At 37.2% G+C, this 12,251-nt stretch overlaps 1 protein-coding gene across 4 annotated transcripts in view; it reads left to right on the forward strand.

Annotated features, from left to right (window-relative positions):
- Window positions 1-12,024, forward strand: part of RNF2 (ring finger protein 2) — a 102,106-nt gene extending 90,082 nt beyond the window's left edge. For all 4 annotated transcript variants that reach the window (XM_077763266.1, XM_077763268.1, XM_077763265.1 and 1 more), the window contains 6 exons: window positions 2,396-2,484; window positions 5,796-5,956; window positions 6,586-6,801; window positions 10,276-10,548; window positions 11,380-11,551; window positions 11,837-12,024. In XM_077763266.1, the coding sequence (XP_077619392.1) occupies window positions 2,398-2,484; window positions 5,796-5,956; window positions 6,586-6,801; window positions 10,276-10,548; window positions 11,380-11,551; window positions 11,837-11,938 (1,011 nt within the window). In that variant the 5' untranslated portion in view covers window positions 2,396-2,397 and the 3' untranslated portion in view covers window positions 11,939-12,024. The remainder of the gene's footprint in view (window positions 1-2,395; window positions 2,485-5,795; window positions 5,957-6,585; window positions 6,802-10,275; window positions 10,549-11,379; window positions 11,552-11,836) is intronic.
- The last annotated feature ends 227 nt before the right edge of the window (window positions 12,025-12,251 follow it).

A 12,251-nucleotide genomic window follows, 5' to 3' on the forward strand; every position in this document is an offset into this window, starting at 1 on the left:
TGAGGTAGACCCAGTGGGCAGCCTTGAAATTTTAAACAAAAGTCACAGTTCATTCATGAAAAGTTTGAACATATTTATTTCAAATTTTTGCTTGGGCAAGGGAAAAATTTCATGTGGAATGTGGTTTGTTGTTAAAGACACAGGTATGTAGAATTTTTGCCATTAAATACAGTTCAAGTTTTAATGAAATGCTTTTACTTCTTAAAGCAAAGTGGAGCTAATTGCTGATTGGTTGAATTCTTGATAGCTGTTTGAATGGTATTTGCTGGAAGTGGGAAGTTCAGCTTCCTGAATACAAATAAGTCATGTCCTTCATTGTCTAGATGCCAATATAGAATGTATGACTTAAATATTACAGGTTGTGTATTCAGGTGTGGGATTTTTCTGTTTACTGGACCACTCTTCCTCAGTGGGGCATAAATAACTGTAACTCAGTATTTGTAGCAATTCCACTTCTTCTCTTCTTTCTTAAAAATTTTTATTTGTTAAAATTTATTTATTTATTTTAATAAGTTATATTTATTAAAATTGAGAGGAAGAGAGAGAATCCCAAGCGAGTTCCGCTGTGGGGCTTGAACTCACAAACTAGGATATCAGGACCTGAGCCGAAATCAAGAGTCGCTTAGCTGACTGAGCCACTTAAGCACCCACACATTCTTTTTGTGTTCTCCATCTCCTTAAACAATGGTTGCCTTCCCAAAGTCATACTGGATCCTCCTTTCTTACATCAATGTCGAATGTATCACTAGGTCTTTCTGTCTAATTTTGTCTCTGTGTCCATGCTTAATTGCTTTGGTTCAGATAACATCACTCAGGTTTTTGAAACAGCCTCCTCACTTGTCTTACTGCTTGTTGCTTTTTTGTTCCTCTACCTTCTGTGGAACTTGAGTTTCTGTGGAACTATTTGATTGCATCACTCTCAGTTGAAACTTCCAGTGGCTCCTAAATACAGGCATATTCTGGTTTTCATACCTGTCTTCATAAATGGTGTTCTACTTTGTCTGGAACCTTCTTTCTTTTCTGTTCCCATCTTGGTGTCGTAATCTCTTATTTTTTAAAGCTTATTCCAATCTCTGCTGAAGCCTTCCCTGACTCCTCAAATTCCTTGATCCTTTTCTGTAATTCCATATTGTTTTTTCAATACTGCTACTTAGAATTTATCTTGTCCGGTTATAGTTTACTTGTTTACATGATTTCCTTCTTTTTAGGCTATGAATTCTGAGACAAGGACAGAGCAGTTCAGGTTGGCTAATAATAGATACCTACTAAAAGTGTTTATGCCTGGAGCCCCTTCTTTTTGCCTGTTCTGGTGAGGAGTTAGTTTTCTAAGACCATCTTCCTCAGATGTATCCTAGATCCCATTCCCCTACTCAAAGACAAGCACAGAAGTTGGCAATAACATTGTTAAGTTTATTCGTAACCAGAGGAGAGGGGCAGAATTCATGTCAGAGTGGTGAGGAGACCTTGAAATCATGTCAGATGGTGAGCAGTAGGAGGAACTAGAATATTTAGCCAAAAGGAAAGAAAAATCAGGTGGAATATTATGATGACAGTAACCAAATATTTGAAAGGCTGTCATGTAGAAAAATTATTAATCTTAATCATTGTGCCTCCAGAGGGCAGCTGTAGGATGAATATGTAGCATTTTTTTTAAATTTTTTTAATGTTTTATTTATTTCTAGGAGAGAGAGAGAGACACACCGTGAGCAGGGGAGGGTCAGACAGAGAGGGAGTCACAGACTGAAACAGGCTCCAGGCTCTGAGCTGGCAGTCAGCACAGAGCCCGACACGGGGCTCGAACCCACGAACCGTGAGATCATGACCTAAGCGAAAGTCGGACGCTTAACCAACTAAGCCACCCAGGCGCCCCGAATATGTAGCATTTTTAAGGCTCAGCATTAAGAAGAGCTTTCTGAACATTATAAGCTGATTTACTATATCAGAGGATTTTTCATGAGTGGACCTATGAAAATTGGGGCAGAGTGACCAGGAATTTGAAGTACTATGAAGTAGATTTTGCTATGTCTGGCAAGAATTGACCATGCTGAAGAGTATTCAGTTTTCTTGATTTAGTTCTAAGTTCCATTACCATGAATTTTAGAAACATAGTTATTGTTTAGGGTTAAAACCGTTTTCTGTACATTCATAATAATTTTAAGCTCTTCTTATGTGCCACCTGTTGAGCATTCAGAGTTCAGTAGTAGTCTCTTGCTCTCAAGTAGCTTGTATTTTTAAATAAGAAGATTCTTGAGCTTTTCTTCTTTTTAATTTTTGAGGAGCCAGTGTGTAATTTCTATTCTGATTATTTTTAGGATTCATAGTTCTAAAAAATCAGTTGTGAGATTTACTTCCCCTTCAGATACTAAAATTGTTTTTCTTTCCTTTTTATTCCTAGCAATGTCTCAGGCTGTGCAGACAAACGGAACTCAACCATTAAGCAAAACATGGGAACTCAGTTTATATGAATTACAACGAACACCTCAGGTAATGTATAGACTAAGGTAACTAGGAAGAAATATGACACATCTGTAAACTGGTATACACTTTTAGAAGATGAATACTTGAAAGAATATAGCGGTAATAATGAATTTATATACAAGCAGCCTTGACTTGTGTATGTTTGGTTTACATTTCATTCATTGATTAAACAATTTAAGTGCATACTCTGTCCCAGGTCCTAAGCGAGGCACTAGGTGAAGTGGTGAATAAAATAGATGTGGCACCAGCTTATGGAGTTTATAGACATTAAACAAATATCCATAGAATTATACACTTTAGAGGTTGTGTAAATGGGAAAACGCCTCAGCGCAACTGTAACATATAATAATGGAAGGAGGCATTAAAGGGAGACCAAGAAGGTGAAGATGGGAGGGCACTTGGTTGACTTAGTCGGTGGAGTGTGCAATTCTTGATCTCTGAGTTGTAGGTTCGAGCCCCACATTGGGTGTAGAGATTACTTAAAATCTTTTAAAAGAAAAAAGGGAAGGTGAAGATGGGAAAGACTGGGGAGTAGCAGATTTGAAGGAGATAAACATACTTAAAACTGAACTCATTTTGAGATGCCTGTAAATCAGGCAGGCATAGGTGCTAACCAGAAGTCTGGACTAACTATAAGATTTTGGGTGTTGTCAGCACATTTTAAACAGTGATAATGGATAAGATAACCTGGAAACCTGGAGAGAGATGATCAGAAGGGCCCAGAACTTCATTCAGGGTAGCTTCAGCATTTAGAAATGAAGTAATAGAAAAGAAGCCAGCGAAGGAAACTGAAAGGAACAGCCAAAACAAAGGAAAATAGGGGATCAGAATCTAAGAGGAGTTGTGTCAGGAGGGAGGATGTAGTTAGTGTGTTCAACACTACCTAGAGGATGAGCAAGATGATGATTACAAAAGCGTACATTGAACGTGGCAAAGTATACTTCGTGACCTTGACAGGAGTAAATTCACTTGAATAGATTTTACTACGTTGAAGGGGAAAAAAGTGAAAATGTATAGGCAATTTTCCAGAGAAGTTTGGCTGTGCAGAGAAGTTGAGAAGTGGAGTAAAAACTGTAGGGGAACATGGAGTTCGTAAGTTTTAAATTTTGTTTTGTTTATAAGATGGGAGATAAAGGTGCACCAAGGATACCCCCACCCACAACTCTGCACTGTTCTGAGGCGTATCATTCACATTTCACTATACATAGCAACCCCATACAGATGCTACTGTAGGCTGATTTAGTGGAGAGCCAAAGATGGCTGAAGCCTGAGAGCAAATAAAATAATCAAAAGGATATACTTGAAAAGGTAGGAAGGAATGTATCTTTGATAGGTAGAGGCATGTTTTCTCCTTTTAGCAAGAAAGAAGATGATGATTTAAAAAGATGTCATAAAGGAGCACCTGGGTGGCTCAGTCAGTTAAGCCTCCGAGTTTGGCTTAGGTCATGATCTCACAGTTCGTGAGTTCGAGCCCTGGATCGGGCTCTGTGCTAACAGCTCAGAGACTGGAGCCTGCTTCAGATTCTGTGTCTCCCTCCCTGCCCCTCCCCTGCTCATATTCTCTTATTCATTCTCTCTTTCTCTCTCTCTCAAAAAATAGGCATTAAAAGTAATTTTAAAAAAAGATGTAGAGAGAAAATGAGAGCACTCTCATAATGAAATTTGAGGTAAGATAATCTTTTCAGTGTTCAGATGTAGAAAGTTCTGCAGATAGAAGAAAAGGTATAAAATGGCATAGAAAAAACAAGTTGGTTGCAAGAGAATTGCTGAGCTATGTTGAACACCCATTTGAAACTGGGGAAATTTTTAGTGATACTAGTCTGGTTGTAGGATTCCCCCTTTTCTTCCACAGTGCTACATACCTGCACTTGTGCAGACATGGAGAACATGGGTGGTTGATTTTATCCAGGGCTGGGATTTTGCTAGGCAAGTTCTAAAGAGGAAGAGGACAGACTTGGTTACTAGCTGAGCCGTCATACTCGGAGTGATAAGTTTCTTCATCAAAAATTTGTGTGTATATTAAATTAAGTAAAAGAAAATACTGAAAGTGCTTTATATAGAGAGGTTAAAACATAGTAAGACACTCAGAAATAGTGGTAGTTATTGTAAATGTAAATGTATTTTACTTGAGTCCTTTATGGACATTATCTATAGTTTCTGTCTTTCCTTATAGGGTCATCATTCTTTGACCCTGTAGAGAAAACATAAGTATGGAGAACCAGTGGAAACAGGAAGTGTCAGTAACATATAGGAAGCCATTTATTTCTGTCTGACCTTCCTTTTTTTCTGAACCTCTTTCCTCAATCCGTAGGAGCACGGAGTTGTGACTTTTAGAGCTAGGTAAATTTGTACTCAGTGCCACCTTGTGGGAAGGGTGGGTAGTGGTGGTGGTGATGAAGAAAGGAGGAGTCACAAATGTCTCTGCCGCTGAGAGGTGTGTAATGAAATTCTACATTGGAACTCCAAATGCATTTTTGCACTGGAACATTTTTACACATTTCAATTAGAAATACTAATACTGGTACTTTGGATTAAATTAGTTTGTAGGTTAACCTGAGAACCTGACCACTTTGTATAAAACTACATCTGTAGATCAAGGCTTAAGGTTCAAGAAATGACCTAAAAAATTTTTTTAATGTTTATTTTTGAGAGACAGAGTTCGAGCAGGGAGGGGCACAGAAATAGAGGGAGACAGAATCCGAAGCAGGCTTCAGGCTCTGGGCTCCAACTTCCGAATCATGATCTGAGCTAATGGGATGCTTAACTGACTGAGCCACCCAGGCACCCCCTCAAGAAGTGATTTTCAAATTAAACCCTGTTGAACTGTCTATAAATTAGAGAATACTTTAATGGATGGTGTGAAATATATAGTTTGTTATTAGAATGGTGCAATTTGTGAAGATAGAAGCATTACATTTTATTTAGCCTTAGCTTCCTCATTTTGCAGGTAACAACAATGTTAAATTATGATTTAGAGTCACATTAATAGGTCTAGAACTAGAACCAAAGGCATCTGATTCCAAATTCAATGCTTTTTTTTTTTTATTATGCCAAGTTGATTTACCATCCTTACTTTTTAAACACATTACTGTATTACTTTTAGCGTTAAAATAAGAGCATGATATAATAACAGTGGTGGGGGCCTGAGGGCTTTCGGGGAGATTATGGTCAAACAAGGTTGACTGTGAGCTGACAGTGGTGATAGCCGCGTGATGTGTACATAAATGTTCATGTTGGTCATTCTTAGTACTTTTGTATGTTTGCACTTGTCCATAATAAGATAGGTGGTGTCTAATGTTCAAGTGACTGTTCTACAGGAGGCGATAACAGATGGCTTGGAAATTGTGGTTTCACCCCGAAGTCTACACAGTGAATTAATGTGCCCAATTTGTTTGGATATGTTGAAGAATACCATGACTACAAAGGAGTGTTTACATCGTTTTTGTGCAGACTGCATTATCACAGCCCTCAGAAGTGGGTATGTTGAAACAAGTTATACTAGGTACTTAAATTATGCAAGCATGGTGCTTTATGAGAGTTTTGAGAAATATATTCTCTAGTGTTTGTTTGAGAACTTGATACTTCTAAAGTCTAAGTTTCAATTAGTGGAGAATCTTTGTTTTGAAACAGTTTATTTTACACAATTTTAAAAGCTTTATAGCATGAGTATTTGTTTTGAGGAAATTACAAAGCAAGAAACCATGGTTTTTCTACTTCTGAATTATTTAAAATAATACCCCTATGAATGCTATTTTAATAAAAGAATTGATACATAAATTAATATATATTAGTGGGCAGTTTTTCCTTCTTGTGGCATAGATATCGGGGAATTTATATTAACAAGGAATAGATTTTTATTTCTAAGTAGATTGTATATAAATTATCATTGGGAAGTATTCACATTTTTCTCTGTTAGCAAATACTGTTGAGTGTCTCAAGTTTTCAAAATCTTGCTTACCCTCAAAGAAATTCAGGTTAATCAGTTTAAATTTCTGTGACTTAGTAAAGGTATTGGAATAAAGATAACTACCCACAAGGTGGATAATTTTGTTGTTAGCCCAAAGATACTGACATTGTTTTCATTTTCTTTCCCCTCTTTTTATTTAGCAATAAAGAATGTCCTACCTGTCGGAAAAAGCTAGTTTCTAAAAGATCACTAAGGCCAGACCCAAACTTTGATGCACTCATCAGCAAAATTTATCCAAGTCGTGATGAGTATGAAGCTCATCAAGAGAGAGTATTAGCCAGGATCAACAAGCACAATAATCAGCAAGCACTCAGTCACAGCATTGAGGAAGGACTGAAGATACAAGCCATGAACAGGTACATGAGAAAGGAAGCCAGAGATGGTGGCCATTTTTCTGAACACTTTTATTAAAATATTGGATTTACTTAACAGCTTCCACTTTGAAAAAGATAAAATGCAGTTGTGAATAGTAGTTCTGCATGGTTACTTTTCCATGCAGGCATAATATATGCTTTCATTTGTAATAGGGTATTCCTTTCTATTCTCTCTTGTACCCACTTCTCTCTCCACTTACCATTCCTTTTCTCCTCTTATTTCTATAGCACAACTGCTTGAAAAAGTTGTTTGTTCTCATGGTCTCCAGTTCTTCTCGCATTCTATTTTGAATCCTCTGTAATCAGACTTTTATCAAACCCTCTCCCAACCTCATATCCCTCATCAGATTTTCTGGTGATCTCCACATTGCAGAATCTAACTGCTAATTCTCACACCTCATTTTTCCATCTTATTTAAAAGCATTTGACACAGTTAATTTCCTTTTGAAGAGTGTTCTTCACCTGGCTTTTAGGAGATGATAATCTCCTAGTTCCTTTTGTATGAATTAGCTATTCTTTAACTCCAATGTAACATGTCCAGTACTGAACTTCTTAATTTTTTTTAAGTTTATTTATTTTGAGAGAGAGAAAGAGAGAGAATCCCAAGGAGGCCCCATGCTGTTAGTGTAGAGCCTGATGCAGGGCTTGAATTCATGAACTGAGATGATGACCTGAGCCAAAATCAAGAGTCAGATGATTAACCAACTGAGCCACCCAGGGCCCCATACTGAACTTTTTATTCATACCTCCTACTTGTCTTCATTCTTGATCATTTCAGTTGATGGCAACCTTGCCATTACACTTGCTTTCCCCCAAAACTTTGAAGTCACCCTTAACTCTTCTCTTTTTTTTCCTCACATTGTACATTTAAATCTGTGAATAAATATATTTTTAACTTTTTCCATAATGTATCCAGATTGGTCTAGGCCACCACCATCTTTCATTTGAGTATTAAAATAGCCTATTTGGTCTTTCTACTTTCCATGCTTATCTTTACAAAGTCTATTCTCAGCACAGCAGCCAGAGTGATTCTGTTAAATTGAAAGTCAGAGCATGGTTCTCCATTGCTCTGAAGACTCTAATATCTATATTCTGTTCACTTCCAGGCTAAAGACTATAATGATGGCCTCCAACACCCTGCATAATTTGGACACTTACCCTCATTCTTGTTTCCTTTCTGATACTTTTTTCAAAATATAATTTATTGTCAAATTGGCTAACATACAGTGTGTAAAGTGTGCTCTTGGTTTGTGGGTCGATTCCTGTGGTTTATCTCTTACATATAACACCCAGTGCTCATCCCAAGAGCCCCTCCTCAATGCCCATCACCCATTTTCTTCTCTCCCTCCCCCTAATCAGCCCTCAGTTTGTTCTCTATATTTAAGAGTCTCTTATGGTTTGCCGCCCTCTCTGTAAGTATATTTTTACCCCTTCCTTTCCACCATGGTCCTTTCTGATACTTATTCATATATTTAAGCCTCAGTTGAGAGTCCTCATTTTCCGAAGTAGGAGATGGCAATAAAGCCCCATCCCAGTCTAGTGTTTCTCACTTTGGTTAAACATCACAGAAAGTTTTAAAATTCTAGGGTCCCTGGTACCATCTGAAACCAAGTAAATCAGAATCTTTAATTGAGGTCCAAGCATTGTTATTTTTAAGGTTTTAGAACGGTTCTGAAGAAGATGTGCTGCATTCTAACTATATTAAACTGGCTTACAGCTCTGATTAGCAAAGTAAAATAAAGTGTTAAATGTTGAATGCAGTTATTTTAAAAGAGTTATATACATTTCTAATAGTTTGAGGGATTTTAATTGTTGTTCATTTTAGTCTTTTAAAAGCAGGAGAAAGAATTCCCTTTGCAAAATTTTTTATAGATAGTCCTTTGATTTTGGTTGAGCATTTCTAATGGCGGGAGTACATGACAGGAGCTCCTTTCATTTGTTTGCAGCTTTTTCCAGCTTCTGTGCTGTTCTTCAGATTTCCCCAGCAGGCTTTTGTGCTCTGTAAAGAACCCTTTTCCAGATAATGCACATGGCAGTCTCTGACTTTCTTCAGGTTGCTAAGTTCCCATCTTCTACCTCAACACTCCATACCTTCTTACCCTCCCTTCTTCATTTTTCCCTTCAGCACTTATTCTCTGACATATGTGTTTTCTTCTGCGCTAGAATAATACAAGCCCTTAGAGGGTAGAGACTGTCACTATTATTGATTCTTACAACCCCAGTGCACAGAACCATGGTTGGCTTATAAAGTAGCTGTTCATGGGGCCCCGAGGTGGCTGTCAGTTAAACGTCTTTGACTTTGGCTCAGGTCATGATCTTCAGTCATGATTCATGGGTTTGAGCCCTGCATCAGGCTTTGGGCTGACAGCTCAGAGCCTGGAGCCTGCTTCAGAGTCTGTGTCTCCCTCTCTCTCTCTGCCCCTCCCCTGCTCGCGCTCACTTTTAAGACTAAATAATATTTCATTGTATCTGTTCATATCTTCTTGAATCGTAGTTTTGTCTTAATATATTACTGATCTCCATTTAATTTTAAAGTGATGTATAGATTTCATAAGCAGGATTATATGTGTGTGTTTTTGTTGTTTTTTTAAAAAGTAAAGGTTCTTGAGCATGTTTCCCAAGCAGTGGGCTGTTACTTCCTTGTTCTGGTAGTCAACATGTAATAGCGATAGTGTCTTAGGAGTACAGGTCATTTCTGCATATTTCTTTCATATACAGGTTGTGGGGGGCGGGCAGTGTGCTAGAGCGCATATCACATCCTAGGTCTAGTTCTGGCACTTACGAGCTTATAACCATGGTGCTTTGAACTTCATTTTCTTGGGTTTTCTCAACTATAAAATGATGATAATAACTATCTTGACTATTGTTTTGATGAGTAAATCAGATGTAAACCCAGAGCACCTTGCCCAGTTAGTGTTTTGTTTGCTAGGCATTTAAAGTTGTCAGACTGCTTTTCTATCCATGCTTGTCATTTAGATGCCATCTCCTTTTTCTCACTAGAAAATTTTATATTAGCAGACTTTGAGGTTGGCAGGGAGGGAGTGCTTCCCGTTCGTCTTGAATCTTGTTTCCTTATGAACTTCGAATTAAAAGGGGCACAAATATCTTCCCTCAGTACTTTTAAACTTTCATTTCTGAATCATGGCTTTCTTTAGATTTAAAAGCTCATAACAACAAATTATCAAAATACAAATAAGGAATTGGCAATAATTCTGATAGTAAATAAAGAAAATTATTAAGTAAATATAAACGTTTGAGTTATTCAAATATGTATGTGTGAGTGAGGTTCTTTCATACTTTCTGGGACACGAGGGAAATAAATGCCATTATCCAACTTGATGCAGATTCAATTATGAAGACTTTTAGAATTCTGAAGTTCAGTAAACATGTTTCAAAATTGATGTTGAAAAGGTCCAAATGTAAGTTTTATGCAACCCCTTATTTTTCCTCAACTAGATTACAGCGAGGCAAGAAACAACAGATTGAAAATGGTAGTGGAGCAGAAGACAACGGTGACAGTTCTCACTGTAGTAATGCATCCACACACAGTAATCAGGAAGCAGGACCTAGTAACAAACGGACCAAAACATCTGATGATTCCGGGCTTGAGCTTGATACTAACAATGCAACAGTGGCAATTGATCCAGTAATGGATGGTGCTAGTGAAATTGAATTAGTATTCAGGCCTCATCCCACACTAATGGAAAAAGATGATAGTGCACAGACAAGGTAAGTGTGTAGGTTAGCTCCAGATTGTCTGAATTTTTAATATTGAATTTGGAATTAAAAAGGAGTTTTACATAAGTAAGGGCAGTAGTTGTTAGGTAATTGATTGCCAGGGTTCATTTGGATATTCTGGCTGCCTAGATTGTTATTTTCTTCCTTCTTCATGTGCTTCCCATCCACATTTGTGTATCTAAAAGGAATGATGCTTCTAGGTAGAGGGGTATGAAGAGTTATTTAAATGATACTAGGGTTACCAGTAGGCTCCAAAATTCATACTGGCAAAGATGGCTATTTTACCATTTATTGCAAGCACATTGCCTATCATTGAGGTCAGATAATTATCAAATATTTGTTCAGTGAGTGATTGAATGGTATACCATGCTTAAAATTTTTTTTTCAAGGTTAGTGCTTCTGGGCTCTGTCTTAAAAACCAGAAAATCGATCAATTCTTAGCAAGAAATTTGCTCATATTCTTTCTATTCCTCTTGCTGCTGTAGATGACAGAATTCTGCTCTCTGGGGTTGAGGGGTATGTTCTTTGCCCCCTGTAGTTCTCCTTGTATTTGTTTGATTTTTGTCATTTGTATCATTTACGGATGATAAGGTAGGTAGAGCTTTCATGTCCTTATAGACAGATGTTGAGTATGTACCTTTTCCTCTTCTGTACCTTTCAGTAAAAAAAGTTGAGGTAGTAAAGAAACACATTTTTGATACTATTTTGTCAGTAATTGAGACACTTAACATTTTATTTAGCTTGTTAGAAACATATTCTGTAATTTGAGTATGTTTTTGTCATGAATGTAGAAATTATATTTTTAATGATTTATTTTTCCAGATACATAAAGACTTCAGGTAATGCCACTGTTGATCACTTATCCAAGTATCTGGCTGTGAGGTTAGCTTTGGAAGAACTTCGAAGCAAAGGAGAATCAAACCAGATGAATCTTGATACGGCCAGTGAGAAGCAGTATACCATTTACATAGCAACAGCCAGTGGGCAGTTCACTGTGAGTATTTAAAAGAATAGCTGTTGAAACTGGAAGCACATTCACCATCTGAGACTGGCAGGTGGTTTGGTGGAGTCTAAGAAAAGTGGTTAAGGATCCCGAGACCCTGACAGGATGAGAAATTGCAATGGTGTAGTTACTGTTTTGATATCTTCTGGTTGTTCTTTTATGAATAGTCTAAGTGACAAGTTTTATCCTAAGATGAAAAAATATGGGCTTTTATGTTTGTTATACCTCACTACTGTGCTTTAAGCAGTTTTCTAATTCTTTCTTTTTCTGTTTTAGGTATTAAATGGCTCTTTTTCTTTGGAATTGGTCAGTGAGAAATACTGGAAAGTGAACAAACCCATGGAACTTTATTATGCACCCACAAAGGAGCACAAATGAGCTTTTACTAAAACCAAGTCTGAGAATGAACTTTTTTTATAGCCTATTTCTTTAATATTAAAGATGTAACAACGTCTTTACTTTTATGGACAGAATCTTGGGTATGTTGTTCAGTTTTCTTTCTGAGCCAGACTCGTTTACACTATTAGAATCTTTTCCCCTTAATTTAAGATTTCCTTTTTGGAAGGGACTGCAGTTATTCAATTTCTTCTTTCCTTTTAAAAATAATCTAAGTTGTATGTTTTCACAAAGTATGGTTCCATCTGGAGCACCCTTTTGACCCAGGAATTTTTCATAGTTCTGTATTCTTAAG

This window comes from Crocuta crocuta, unplaced genomic scaffold (assembly GCF_008692635.1).
Source record: "Crocuta crocuta isolate KB4526 unplaced genomic scaffold, BGI_CrCroc_1.0 scaffold3, whole genome shotgun sequence".
Lineage (NCBI taxonomy): Eukaryota > Metazoa > Chordata > Mammalia > Carnivora > Hyaenidae > Crocuta > Crocuta crocuta.